Source organism: Dendropsophus ebraccatus, chromosome 1 (genome assembly GCF_027789765.1).
Source record: "Dendropsophus ebraccatus isolate aDenEbr1 chromosome 1, aDenEbr1.pat, whole genome shotgun sequence".
NCBI lineage: Eukaryota > Metazoa > Chordata > Amphibia > Anura > Hylidae > Dendropsophus > Dendropsophus ebraccatus.
The window spans coordinates 137,997,211-138,010,241 of record NC_091454.1 but is presented as its reverse complement, the minus strand read 5'-3'; the positions used below and the strand labels follow the sequence as shown (position 1 = coordinate 138,010,241).

Below are 13,031 nucleotides of genomic sequence, written 5' to 3'. Positions count from 1 at the left end.
TATGGTCCTCATATTGCAACCAAAACCAGGAGTGGATTGAAAACACAGAAAGGATCTGTTCACACAATGATGAAATTGAGTGGATGGCCGCCATTTAATTGCAAATATTTGCTGTTATTTTAGAACAACGGCTGTTATATTGAAATAATGGCCGTTATTTACTGTTATATGGCGGCCATCCACTCAATTTCAACATTGTGTGAACAGATCCTTTCTGTGTTTTCAATCCACTCCTGGTTTTGGTTGCAATATGAGGACCACAATACTGACTGAAATATACGTAGTGTGAACCCAGCCTAAACAAAAAATACCCAAATAATTCAGTCCTAAACGCACAAAAGAATATATACCAAAACAAAGATCCACAAGGGATCACAAAAGATGCAGGACAATCATAAATAAATATAAATATAATTATAATCTTTATTCAAATGTTTCTTATTTAAAAATACATAAAAATAAAGGGAATGAAACAGAACCAAATACATAAATTAGTGAGGGGACATGAAAAAATATTTTATGAAGTCATATATTGCACATGCATAAAGTTTGATAAAGACTAAAGTGACTGTGGCAATACAGGCAACATCCACCGTATAGTAAGCAATATAAGCAATATGGTAAATAGCAGCACAAAATTGAATATAAACAGGCAAAATCCTACTCAAAATCGAAGTTGCTCAGTGAGCAACATACACAGGTGAAGTCACCAAGAATATATAATATATATAAAAGCTAGGAGGATGCGTGCATTGCAACAAGTCCCACTCACCTACTCACCCAAGTGTGAACCCAGCCTTAAACTGTCAGCCCCGTGCCCATCGGGAGTGGCCTACATTGTGTATGCATTAGGCTGGCACACCCTCTCTGTCCCTTCTCCCCACTCTCCTCATCATTAGAAATGCTCCAGGCAGATTGCCTCCTATTCGTCAGCTGTGTGAGGACGGCACATGGGCTGGACAGTTAAGACACCTGTGCAAATGTTCAGCATGGAGAAAATGTTCCAGTGGCATTCCTAATGATGAGGAGGGACGGAGGGGTGGTGCAAAGTTATGGCACAGATACGCCCGTAGGGCACGGGGCTGCCAGTTTAAAAGTAGTTTTTTAGCACAGTAACTGCATCACCTGCCAAACGGACCGCAGGACAGATCTTGGATTCAAAGCAGCTATCTGAAGCTACAAGTGGTTTTGTGGGGTCAGATTGTGGGTACAGAGTCGCTTTAAATAGTTTGACTTTAAATGATAATTGTTCAGTGTAATTGCAGGCAACGATTAAAAAAATTGTTTGTTTGTTGATCGTTGATTTAGATCTGAACCTAAAATTATCATTAATCATTCGCTGTAATTCCACATTTGTTCGCTCAAGTTCCGCATTTGTTCACTAACCGTTCAGTGTAATTGCACATTGCCCATTGTTTTTCTGGGATCAGAAGGAGTAAACGATCATATTAACGATTATCTTTCTGTGTAATATGATTAACGATTTCAGGTTAACCATTAGGTTTATCATTAGTCATTAATTGTTAAAAATCGCTCCGTGTAATAGGACCCTAAGAGTCTCAAAGTCCTTTTTATCATCAGTAACTTTATCTGGTATGGAACCATACCAACATTGATTGAAATCTTTCTTGCTTACTAACATAAACCAGTATAGTATTTTTTGTTCTGCACGGATATGTGACCTTTGTGTGCGTATCCACTGCAGCAACTTGGATAAAGTCTGTGATGCTATTTTTTAAATTTTATTTTTGGGTCTAGGCATACTTTGCCCTTTATGTATGCTTGCTTTTCTTTTGACCAGATGCTTGTTCATCAAACCAGTTCGGCAGCAGGGGAACTTCAAACACTGCCCGTGAATTATGCAGAAGAACTCCTTGTGTCTGATCAGAAAGGCTTTAAAGTGCAAGCTGCATAGTGCAGGAGGCTTTTGAAGCCCTTTTTTCGAACAAAATTTAAATGGTATCTTTACTATACCCAATACTCTGACCACAGGCACAATCTAAATCTAAAGTAAGCATTATTCTTAGCAGAGCTTCTGTCATTGTAAGAATGCCTTTAACTCCCTTCCTGCTGCCATTTGCTGTACAACTGTGCCACTTCAACAGTACAAGTTTGATATGCCCTTAAAGGAATATATATTTGTGTGTGTATCTCTCTCTTTCTTTCTGTTTGACACATATTGATAAATCTGATAGTATTTAGATCATTTTTTTTTTTTTTTTTTTTAGAAAATAACCAGTCAAAATAACAAAACAGTACAGTATTTTAGATTGCTGTTTGGATAATTTTTGTGCCACTTATTGCACAGAAATTCAACCCTTTTTTTTAATGGCTTGTGACAATCTATCTTCTACTTGATCACATTCCAAAGATCTTCAATGAGGTTCTGGCATGAAGACTGGGTTAACCAACAAAACACAGTAATCACTGACCTCAGGGAGATCAGTGAGAAAATTCCAATGTAGTACTCAATCAAGAGTCTCCACTGATGCCCCCCAAAATTTAAATTTGCAAAACAATAGTCTGTGGAGCCTCGGTTGCGAGTCTCAAAACACGGGAATAGCCAGAAATATCTAGCCTGTTGCCATGTGGTGCCTCCATGATGGGGAGAGCACCACACCACTCTGATAGTTAGCCCCTTAAGTCCCACTAGGTTGCGAGTATTGGAACATAAATAGGGAAACAACAGGGTGTCCCATTTTTGTCAATGTCTTATTCAAGGTGCAAGTATTGCGACCATGACAAGGGCTTGCCAGGGCAGGCATCCATCCACAGACAGCTGTTTTGGAGTATTTGCCCCTCGTCAGTGTGGAGCAGGATTCTTGTTTTGCATATGAAGACTGGGTTAGCCGTAAGTCTTGATCTAGTGTCCTTTATTCACACATTGCTTGACCTGGCTGTATGACATGGGGCAATGTCCTATTGATAGGGGAAAAAAGCAAAAAGTAAGGCACATTTTCATCCAGGGCACCTTTGTAGATGTTTTGATCCATGTGCCTTTGATTAAAGACAAATCTACCTGATTCCAGCCTTGCTGCAACACACCCATATCACCGATGCTGCACCAGATTTAAGTGGTTGTGAATCCCTGTGAAGAGCAATTCCATTATTGTCTGTCTTTTGCAGAGTTTAACTCTTACTCTACAGCAAAAATTTCAATACCACTCCCCCCGAATAGTGAATTGTAGCTTTCTCTAAACAATTGAGGCCCGTTGTGTTTGCTGATCCTAGCCATTAGAATGGAGTGTTGCCTGCCATTTGCTCAAACAACTTGTTCGCTGTTAGTGTAGGGTGGCAACAGGCACTTTTGGTATTGAAAAATTCATTCAACCGATATACTATACAAGGTGGGGTTGGAGATATTGTAAAACTATTCTTTTGATTTGTTACCTGAATCCATCATTTGTTTAGGAACAAACTCTATAAGATAAGGTAAATGTTATGGCCTTCAGATCATTCCTGGATGTTTTCTGTAGCTTGGTTAAGTTGGCCATGTTTAACAGCAAAAAGAAATACCATGTAAATCTCCTATAACAGTCTCTTTAGGAAGTGGCAGGAGAGATGAGTACAAATAACAGCAGTTACACTGGCTCACATTCTACAAGAAGTCTGTACATATCCAGAAACGCTAGAGACCTGGCACTTTGTGCTGTATGGCAGCCTTTGAATGGAAGCTGCAGACAATGTTATCATCCAGGCACAGTATGTGCAGGACAATATCGTGAATGAACAAATTTCATTGTGAGAATGAGCCGAGAGTGAGAACCTAACATGACCCACGTACAAGCAGAATGAATTATGTCGTGGATAAAGTGTCTTTGGGATTCTCTGCTGTGAAGAGTTCAGGATTGCCCTATATTCACAATGCACAGTGAATTGTTTAACCTCTTTTTGTGCAGCGCCTTCATTTTAACTCTAATGGAGCCATGCTGTATTTTATTATAGAACTTAGGTTTTGATGGCAACCACATAGATGCACTAGAACGATGTCAATGATTTATTATTATAGATACCTAGACAAGGAGTGTAACATGTGATGATGTCCCCCCCCCCCCCCCCCCCCCAGAGACGAAGCAAGATTCCCATGCAGCCAGTACACTTACATTAACTAGCGAAGTCTCTGAAGTGTTGATAACGTGGTGTTTTCAAGGATGCCACACTGTAGTCAAAAATATGAGCTGTAAGCGTCATGCATTATAGCTTGTATATGATCACAAGTTTTTTAGCGCACTGTGATATATAATTAAGCTGGAATCAAAATGACAGATATAGGACACATGCTTAGTAACCCGCTGATATTCCATGTTTTCTCCTAGGGTGTGTTTTCTTATATCGCACAGGGTGTCTGTTTCCTCCACACAAAAAAGGCTGCTGGATGATGGTACATTGGACCAGCATACAGTGCCTTCTTTTCACATCCATTAGGAGATTAAATCCTTTGGCCATTTGACACACCTGTCGGGTCCATAGCCTACAATGGATTGGCAATGTGTAATGATTATGCTTTCTGTTTCATTGCTATTAAAAAAGCACAAGCGCTAAACAATAGCAGCACAAAAAAACTTGTTAAAATTTAATTTGCTGCCTTGTGATAATGTTTAATGTTGGCAGTTTATATAGGAGTAAAATAAAGCGTTCATTTTGGAGAATGTAGTTTTGCATTGGAAATCTGTTTACATGTGCATGAAAAGCCTCCCCTTATACTTCACAAGCTAGAAGCTGATCCAGTTAAAGGGGCAAGTGATTTAAGTTTTTTTCCCCTAGAAGTGTAATGGTTTTTTTAGTTTTCACAGGCTATGAGTTTGCTGTGCAGTGATAGCAGTATGTTCACATGGCAAAGCCTGCATAGTTTTTGATGCAGGAGGCTTGCCTGTTCCATGCAGTCTTCCAGCCTAAAAGACAGGACATTTCTCTACTTTCTGTGCATTTCATCATTGAAGGTACTGTTAAAGCATTGGGTGCTTGGGTTGGCTAAGCTGGGCATCCATGTTGGGGTTAAAGGCTATGGACACCCTTACTTTAAAAATAGTCATTAAAAACTGTGTTGCTCTGGTGCTTTGTGTTCCCTGTTTGCCACCTGCTTGAGCCTCCCCCTACAGTCCTCTTTTCTATTCTATTGTCTGTACCTGCTGGCACCTCCTGCTGACACCATGTACCAGCACTATAAAGACTTTGGTATGAGGGTCCCTGTGTTCACTATTCTGTTTTTTTTTTTTGTTTTGTTTTTTCAAATCTGTATTTTTTATTTTTCAGCACAGATGTAATTACAAAGCCAATGGAAATTTTTAAGTACAAGGAATGTGCACGTACAGAATGAGTATTAGTTACAGGTTTTGTCCACAAGGAGTAGCTACTAGTGTTCGCCATTTGCAGATGGTGAATTGTGAGATGAGTCTATTAAGTGACCTCCAGCAGGGGGTGTTCGTCATGTAAGCTGAACAGGCAATGTCATATAGCTCTATTGAGGCATGTCTGCTCATAGTATAGGTTGGTCTGTCCATTTCACACAATAAGATAGAGAGCTTGATAAGGAAATGAGGAAATGGGAGGCTTATCACCAATGTTAGAGCAAAGGGTTGCTACTACCATGTGACCAAGGAGGGGAGGGGGGGTATCCATTGTGTGCCAGGTGAGAACTGATGGAGGGGGGGGGGGAAGAAGAAAAGAGGAAGAAATATAAAAGTGAGGGGGGGGGGGTGTAATTGGATTTTATCAGGTTATGATTACGTAAGGATAGAGTCCCTATGTGACAGCCAGGGAGTCCACGTTTTCTGGAATTTGGCTCTAGTGTGGCTTAATCTGGTTGTTCGTTCTTCTAGTCTACAAAATTGGTTCACCGTCTAGCTTAGCCAATGCAGCGGGATCAAAAGTTTTGCTGCAGAGATTAGGTGTGCCTGTAGTAAGTGTTTGTGGAGAGGTACGGCCGTACATGGAAGTCCTAGCGCGACCAGTTCCACAGTTAACTTAGTCTTGGAAGATGTAATTTTATTTATCATTGACTCCACCATGGTCCAGAAAGGAACAATGTCTGGGCGAGTCCACCAAATGTGGTGTAGAGTGCCTTTTTCATTCTTGAAACGCTAGCATATGTCTGAGTCAGAGAGGCCCATACGGTACAGGTGCTCAGGAGTTTTGTACCATCTAGATAGCAATTTGAAATTATATTTCTGAGTCCTAACGCATTTGGGGAAGCCATGGGAATTTGCTAAGATTCTTTCTCTCTTTGTCCGTAAATTTCTTTTGGAGTACCATTTCCCAGGATAACAAATAAAGAGGAGGAGATCCCCTTGATTGTTCCTTCAAGAGATGGTCTACATATTTGTTCAATTTATGTTTGACAGCGACTCTGGAGGCGAGGAGGCGCTCCAACCAGTTCAGTTCCCTCCATTTTGTATGCGTCTTAAGGAAGATGTTGATTGTGTGTGTGATATGATGTGTTTGGAGGAAGTTGGGTTTATACGGGGCAAGGAGGCCCATTAGTGCGTCGAGAGTAGGGGGTGCAGAGTCCTTAAGAAGAGATCCTAGGGGTATGTGGTTCAATTTATCCCATTATTGGTTCATGAGATGTTAGCTCCGGCACGGTCAAGTGCGGTAGTATTGAACCTGGTGCTAGTGGTGAGGGGGATGACAGTATGGGGGACCGATTTTGGAGATGAAGCCTCACTGAGATAGTGCCTTTAAGGAGCGGGTTTGTTAGGGTTTTTACGTCAGCCTCAGTGGGAAGCCAAAGAATTTTGTACCCCTTCTGGCCTAATTGCATAAGTTCCAGTTCCTTGCCCACCAAAAGGCTCCCACTTGCTGCCACGTCCACCCACCTTTGTAAATGTAAGGCCACTATTCTGTTTTAATACTTTTACTGTTGTGATTTATATTGTACATTTCAAACGCAGAGCTGAAAGCTGAGCTGTGATTGGTTGCTGTGGGCAGTTTACACCAGGTTTATATTTACACCCTTTCATAAACCTCCCCCATCATATTGTTGTTGGTTGACTATCCATTGGCATTCTTCCTGTTATCCCTTTAACTAAATGTTTAATGTTTTTTTTTTCGCCCCTCCAGGATACCCAAAAAGCAAAACAGTTTCTCCCCTTCCTGCAGAGAGCTGGGCGATCAGAAGCAATTGTTGAGTATGTATTCAGTGGGTCCAGACTCAAGCTTTACATGCCAAAGGAAACTTGCCTTATCACCTTTCTCCTGGCCGGTGAGTGCAGAGCCAATGTACAGAGAAATGACAACATTTTCTAGCCTTTTAATATTTTTTTTGTACTGTCTACACTAAGCTGTTTTTGTGCCCTCTGAGAAAAATTAAAGTGCACCTGTCTTGGTTCAGGTTTCTAAACTTGTAGGTCCAGATTTATCAAAGGGTGTAATATACACTGGTGTTAGCTTCCCACAGCAACCAATCACAGCTCCTCTTTCATTTTACGAGAGCTGAAATTTTACACCCTTTCATAAATCTCCCCCTTAGGGCCCTATTACCCCAACAGATTAAAGTGTTTTAGCCAAAGCCAGGGACAGACTATAAACAGAGAACAGGTCATAAAGAAAAGACTCAGATTTCTCCACTTTTCAAATTCATTCCTGGATTTGGCTGAAAAAATCTGTCAGATAAATCTGTCAGACATCTGTTGGTGTAATAGGGCCCTTAGAGTGCAGGCGAGTCCATTTGGAAAAGTCTGTGTGCGTTCTGTGCACAATCCCTATTCTTTATAGAGCTTGTGTACAAAACTCAGATTCTTCCACACCAAAACACTATTTTCATTGGCAGCTCCAACCATGACAGGTAAGCTTTAAAGGAAGATGCTTGGAAGTTGTATATGAGACCTGCATTAAGTGATGGTTCTGGTAAACAAGCAAAGTGCCTAATAGGTTTTGCCAATAAACATGTCAGTACAAATAGGTGTTAAAATGCTTTGGTTTCTCTACAAAACGTAGAAATCTTTCGCCCTTTCCAAAAGATTTCCTTGGAACAAAACTGAGTTCTCTTGCAAATTTGCCTGCTTCAGCTTTGCTGGAGCTTAGATAAATTAATAAAATAAATCTTTAGTGATTTCATTGATTTGTCTATAGAAACAACTTTGGTTGGCTCACACACTGTATAAAATAATGGCAGTTCGCCGCGTCAAATTAATGTTGTCATTAATTTGTGGATGTTATTTTAAGTTGTTCTTACATAGTATTTTTTTTTTTTTTTTTTACAGTTTCTTATATTAAAATCATTGTACTTTTTAATTAAAAACACACCCAAAAGGGCCATCTTTGACTTTGAGCTAGAATAATTTTCCATGGGCCGTTATTGCAAAAATATAGCAGTTGTTTGGTACCCAAAACAACGGCTGTTATTTTGAGTATCGAATAATGTCCGTGGAAAATCTTGGTTTGAACATAGCTTTATACTGAATAAACCTTCAAGGGTGCAGTTTTAAAATGGGCAAGAGTCACCTGATGTACACTGCCTGTTGGCCATTACTAGTCTACCCTCACTATGAATACCTCTATAGCACTACATTCAGGGTTATTTTCTCCCTGCTAGTTCCCCAGTTAGTTACCTTATTGGGGTATGATTAAAGGGAGGAGGTAGATTGTATTACTTTTGTCATAAAAACTCTGCTTTTTAGAGGCACAAATGGAAGGATAACAAACACACCCCTTTTAATTGTTGCTAGGCTACTGTGCTAATGGCTTGGGGGGGGGGGGAGCAATGTGAAAAGAAATCTTAACAAAAACATTAGACTTTTACAAATATTAGGCATCAGCACCAAAGGCAAGAGATGTGGCCATCTAAATCTGGCGTTAGAGGAGTCGGCTCATCGGTGACAGTTATAAGGTTTTGAAATTACAATATCTGGATCATAATATGTAAATAATGTCTACAAATATACAGTGGTTTGCAATAAATTAGAATATAAACAACAACAAAAAATGTTTTAGTGTTTCAATTCAAAAAGTGACCTTACATATATTTCTGTTAAAGTTGATGATTATGGATTACAGCCAAGAAAAACCCAAAAGTCAGTATTTCAGAAAATTAGAATAATTAACCCAAAACACCTGCAGTGGCTTCCTAAGTGTTATAAAGGGTCCCTTAGTCTGGTTCAGTATGCAACACAATCATGGGGATGACTGCTGACTCAACAGATGTCCAGAAGGCAGTCATTCTTGCACTCCACAAGGAAGGTAAGCCACAAAAGTTCATTGCTAAAGAAGCTGGCTGTTCTCAGAGTGCTGTATTAAAGCATATTCATGGAAAGAAAAAATAGTAGAAAAGGTCTGCTACACCTAACCCCTACGAATGGAGTCCACCCCCTTCGAGTGCACCACTGATCCCAGCGCTCGCAGGATATGAAATGGATTGGATATGTGCTAATGTAGAGGGCTCTCTAGAAGCGGGTGATGTGTTACAAACACTGTGGAGGCATATAGTTGTATACTTGTGTAAGCTATACATCAACATTTATTGAATACATATGACATAGTTAATAATCAATCGTCACTATAAAAAACTTTGTATGGGTAAGAGTGTTATCTAAAGTTCTTTGCTGAGGAAAGGAGCAAGTAGACCTCCTGAAACGCGTTCAAGAACCAAAGATAACAGAGCCTTTTTTAACATCTACTGTTTTTGGAGTATACCCCGAACCTAAGCTGATCTGTCTGGACATTCAAATCAAACGGCAGTTAGCCAGAGCGCGCGCTCAGATGCATGCGGACGCCGCAAACAACAGGAGACAGCTCACCGTGCTGCATTAGACCTTAACTGCACGGATCGCAAAGTAGCCGCATTGACTGGAACACGGACTGTCGCTGCAATACTATACCGGACCGTGGGAATTACCGCCGACAGGGTGAGAGGTGGATATTCCACCATTTTTCATCTAATACCATCTTATCTCACCCAAAGTGTACAACTCAAATAGCAAGCTGTCTCACCAGGATACGAATACAATCACTCCAACGGCCATCCAGCGATATAAGCTCAAGCTAGATCTCCTGATTCGGGACTACTGCCATACACATCTGGGTGAGCTGCCTGCGCTGGGCCCGGCGCAGGCAACTTCACTAGGCTCCCTTTACACACTTATTTTATCATACAGATTTTATTTTATTTTATTCTATTATCTTTCTCATCTTTACATTAGTTAGGTATCTATACACAATTATTTTATATTTCCTACGCATCTAGATTTCTTTTATTATTAGTCTTACCCATACAAAGTTTTTTATAGTGACGATTGATTATTAACTATGTCATATGTATTCAATAAATGTTGATGTGTAGCTTACACAAGTATACAACTATATGCCTCCACAGTGTTTGTAACACATCACCCGCTTCTAGAGAGCCCTCTACATTAGCACATATCATATTCATGGAAAGTTGAGTGGAAGGAAAAAGTGTGGTAGAAAAAGGTGCACAAGCGGATGACCCGCAGTCTCAACAGGATTGTAAGGAAAATGCCATTCAAAAATTTGGGAGAGATTCACAAAGAGTGGACTGCTGCTTAAGTCAGTGCTTCAAAAGCCACCACATACAGACGTCTGCAGGACATGGGCTACAAGTGTTGCATTCCATGTGTCAAGCCACTCCTGACCAATAAACAACGCCAGAAACGTCTTATTTGGGCCAAAGAAAAGAACTGGACTGTTGATCAGTGGTCTACGGTGCTGATTTTAGATTAAAGTAAATTTTGCATTTCATTTGGAAATCAAGGTCCCAGAGTCTGGAGGAAGAGTGGAGAGGCACAATCCAAGCTGCTTGAGGTCTAGTGTAAAGTTTCAACAATCAGTGATGGTTTGGGGAGCCATGTCATCTGCTGGTGTAGGTTCACCGTGTTTCATCAACACCAAAGTCAACACTGCCGTCTACTGGGAAATTTTAGAGCATTTCATGCTTCCTTGTGCTGAAAAGATTTTTGGAGCCGAAATCTTCATCTTCCAGCAGGATTTGGCACCTGTCCACACTGCCAAAAGTACCAATACCTGGTTTACTAACCACAGCATCATTGTGCTTGATTGGCCAGCAAACTCGCCAGACCTTAACCCCATAGAGAAATTATGGGGTATTGTCAAGAGGAAGATGAAAGACACCAGACCCAACAATGCAGACAAGCTGAAGGCCGCTATCAAAGCAACCTGGGCTTCAATAACATCTCTGCAGTGCCATCAGCTGATCGCCTCCATGCCACGCCGCATTGATGCCGTCATTCATGCAAAAGGTGCCCGACAAAGTTTTAAGGGCATTTACTGTACAGACTTTTCATTTGGTCGACATTTCTGTGTTAAAAACTTTTTTTTACCGTCCCTGCTGCGCTCGCATCCTGGAGTGGCTGGCTTTAGGAGGGGGTCGAGGGAGGATAAACTGGCGTTATACGCTGACGATTTATTACTTTATCTTAGTGACTCCTCATCCTCCCTCTCTACTGCCATGTCCATAATAAATGAGTTTGGGACCTACTCGGGTCTTACTGTAAACTGGGACAAATCAGTTATTATGCCTATAGACTCAGAGAATAGTTTGCAGTTGGACCCTACCATTCCGCTGAAAAGTGTTAACTCCTTCAAATACCTAGGCGTTTTTATCTCTAGAAATGTTCAAGCTTATGAGCAGTTAAATATGGCACCCATGATTTGTAGATTCCAGCAGAAGCTAGCTGTCTGGCGCAAACTACCTTTGTCAGTGGTGGGCAGGGCAAATCTGGTGAAGATGATTTGGATGCCGCAATTGTTATATATTCTGCACAACTCTCCTGTGTGGCTTCCCTCTCGTATCTTCCATAAGATCCATGCTCTCTTCCGCACACTGATATGGGGTTCGCAGCATTCACGCATTAAATTAGAAACACTACAGAGATCTAAGGATGATGGAGGCTTGGCAGTTCCCAATGCAGCTATGTATTTTCTGGCAGCCCAACTGCAACACCTAAAGGGGTGGGATGTAGATGACGGTGGGGACCAGAACAAGACTCTGATTGGACATAAGTTACGGACTGACCATTTGTTTGAATTTCTGGAGGCTAAAAGGATAGTACTCCTCACCCCACAAGTGCTGACGTTACTACTCATTCATAAGGTGTGGTGGAAAATTAGGGACTTGTATGGCATCACGGGATACACACCATACACATCTATCTGGAACACCCCATGGTTAGGGGATCTATATTTCCTGGAGGGATTTTCCACCTGGAGGGACGCGGGACTCCGGAAAGTAATGCAGTTATATGACGGTAGTCAGTTGAAGAGTTTTGGCCAATTACGGAGTCAATATGTTCTTTCTCATACACAATTTTACCAGTACCTGCAACTGCGCCATGCATGTGAAGCGGAGGGGGAGCTGCTAGGGTCGGGGGTGCAATGTCTGCCGCCCATGAATATTGTGGGAGACTCTGAATCTACCAAGGGACTTATTTCCTGTCTTTATAGACGCATTGTTTCTAAGTACTTAGACAGGTTCCCACTCCCGTTAAGGGAAAAATGGGAGGCGGATATTGGTCCTATAGAAGAAGGCCAATGGAAGGAGATACTAGAGATGACACCCAAATTATCCCTGGGTGAGCAACACCGTCTCTCGCACTTATAATTATTACACCGAGTGTACCGCACACCACAATTCCTTTTCCGTTTTCACGTCAGGGATACACCCATGTGTCCTCGATGTCACGTTCACGAAGGTGACCTCCTACATATGTTCTGGCGTTGTCCCAAGCTGTTTCGATACTGGGGAGGGGTGAAGTCGGCCATACATAAAGCCTATGCGGTGGAACTGCAGCAATCTCCTCTGGTCTATATATTGGGGTATGTGGATGACTTGGCCGTAAATGTGGTGGAACAGACTGCAGTTGCGCGCATCTTGCTTATGGCGCGTAAACTTATCGCACAGCACTGGCTGGATGAGGCCCCCCTGACAGTGTCGGAGTTTGTAGCTAAAGTTAACTGGCTAATTTGTATAGAAAGGTATGCATACAAAAAGAGAAAAGCTACTAAGAAATTTGAAAAGTTGTGGGGAAGGTGGATTGCTACTCCTGAGCTCGCCCCCC

General features: G+C 41.4%; 1 protein-coding gene and 1 non-coding gene across 3 annotated transcripts in view; both read left to right on the top strand.

Moving 5' to 3' along the window:
- Positions 1-13,031, top strand: part of SND1 (staphylococcal nuclease and tudor domain containing 1) — a 502,890-nt gene that overhangs the window by 227,848 nt on the left and 262,011 nt on the right. For both annotated transcript variants that reach the window (XM_069979511.1, XM_069979502.1), the window contains exon 15: positions 7,060-7,201. In XM_069979511.1, the coding sequence (XP_069835612.1) occupies positions 7,060-7,201 (142 nt within the window). The remainder of the gene's footprint in view (positions 1-7,059; positions 7,202-13,031) is intronic.
- LOC138781808 (U5 spliceosomal RNA) lies at positions 7,909-8,019 on the top strand. The gene has a single exon (XR_011361530.1). It is a non-coding gene; the product is annotated as a U5 spliceosomal RNA (small nuclear RNA).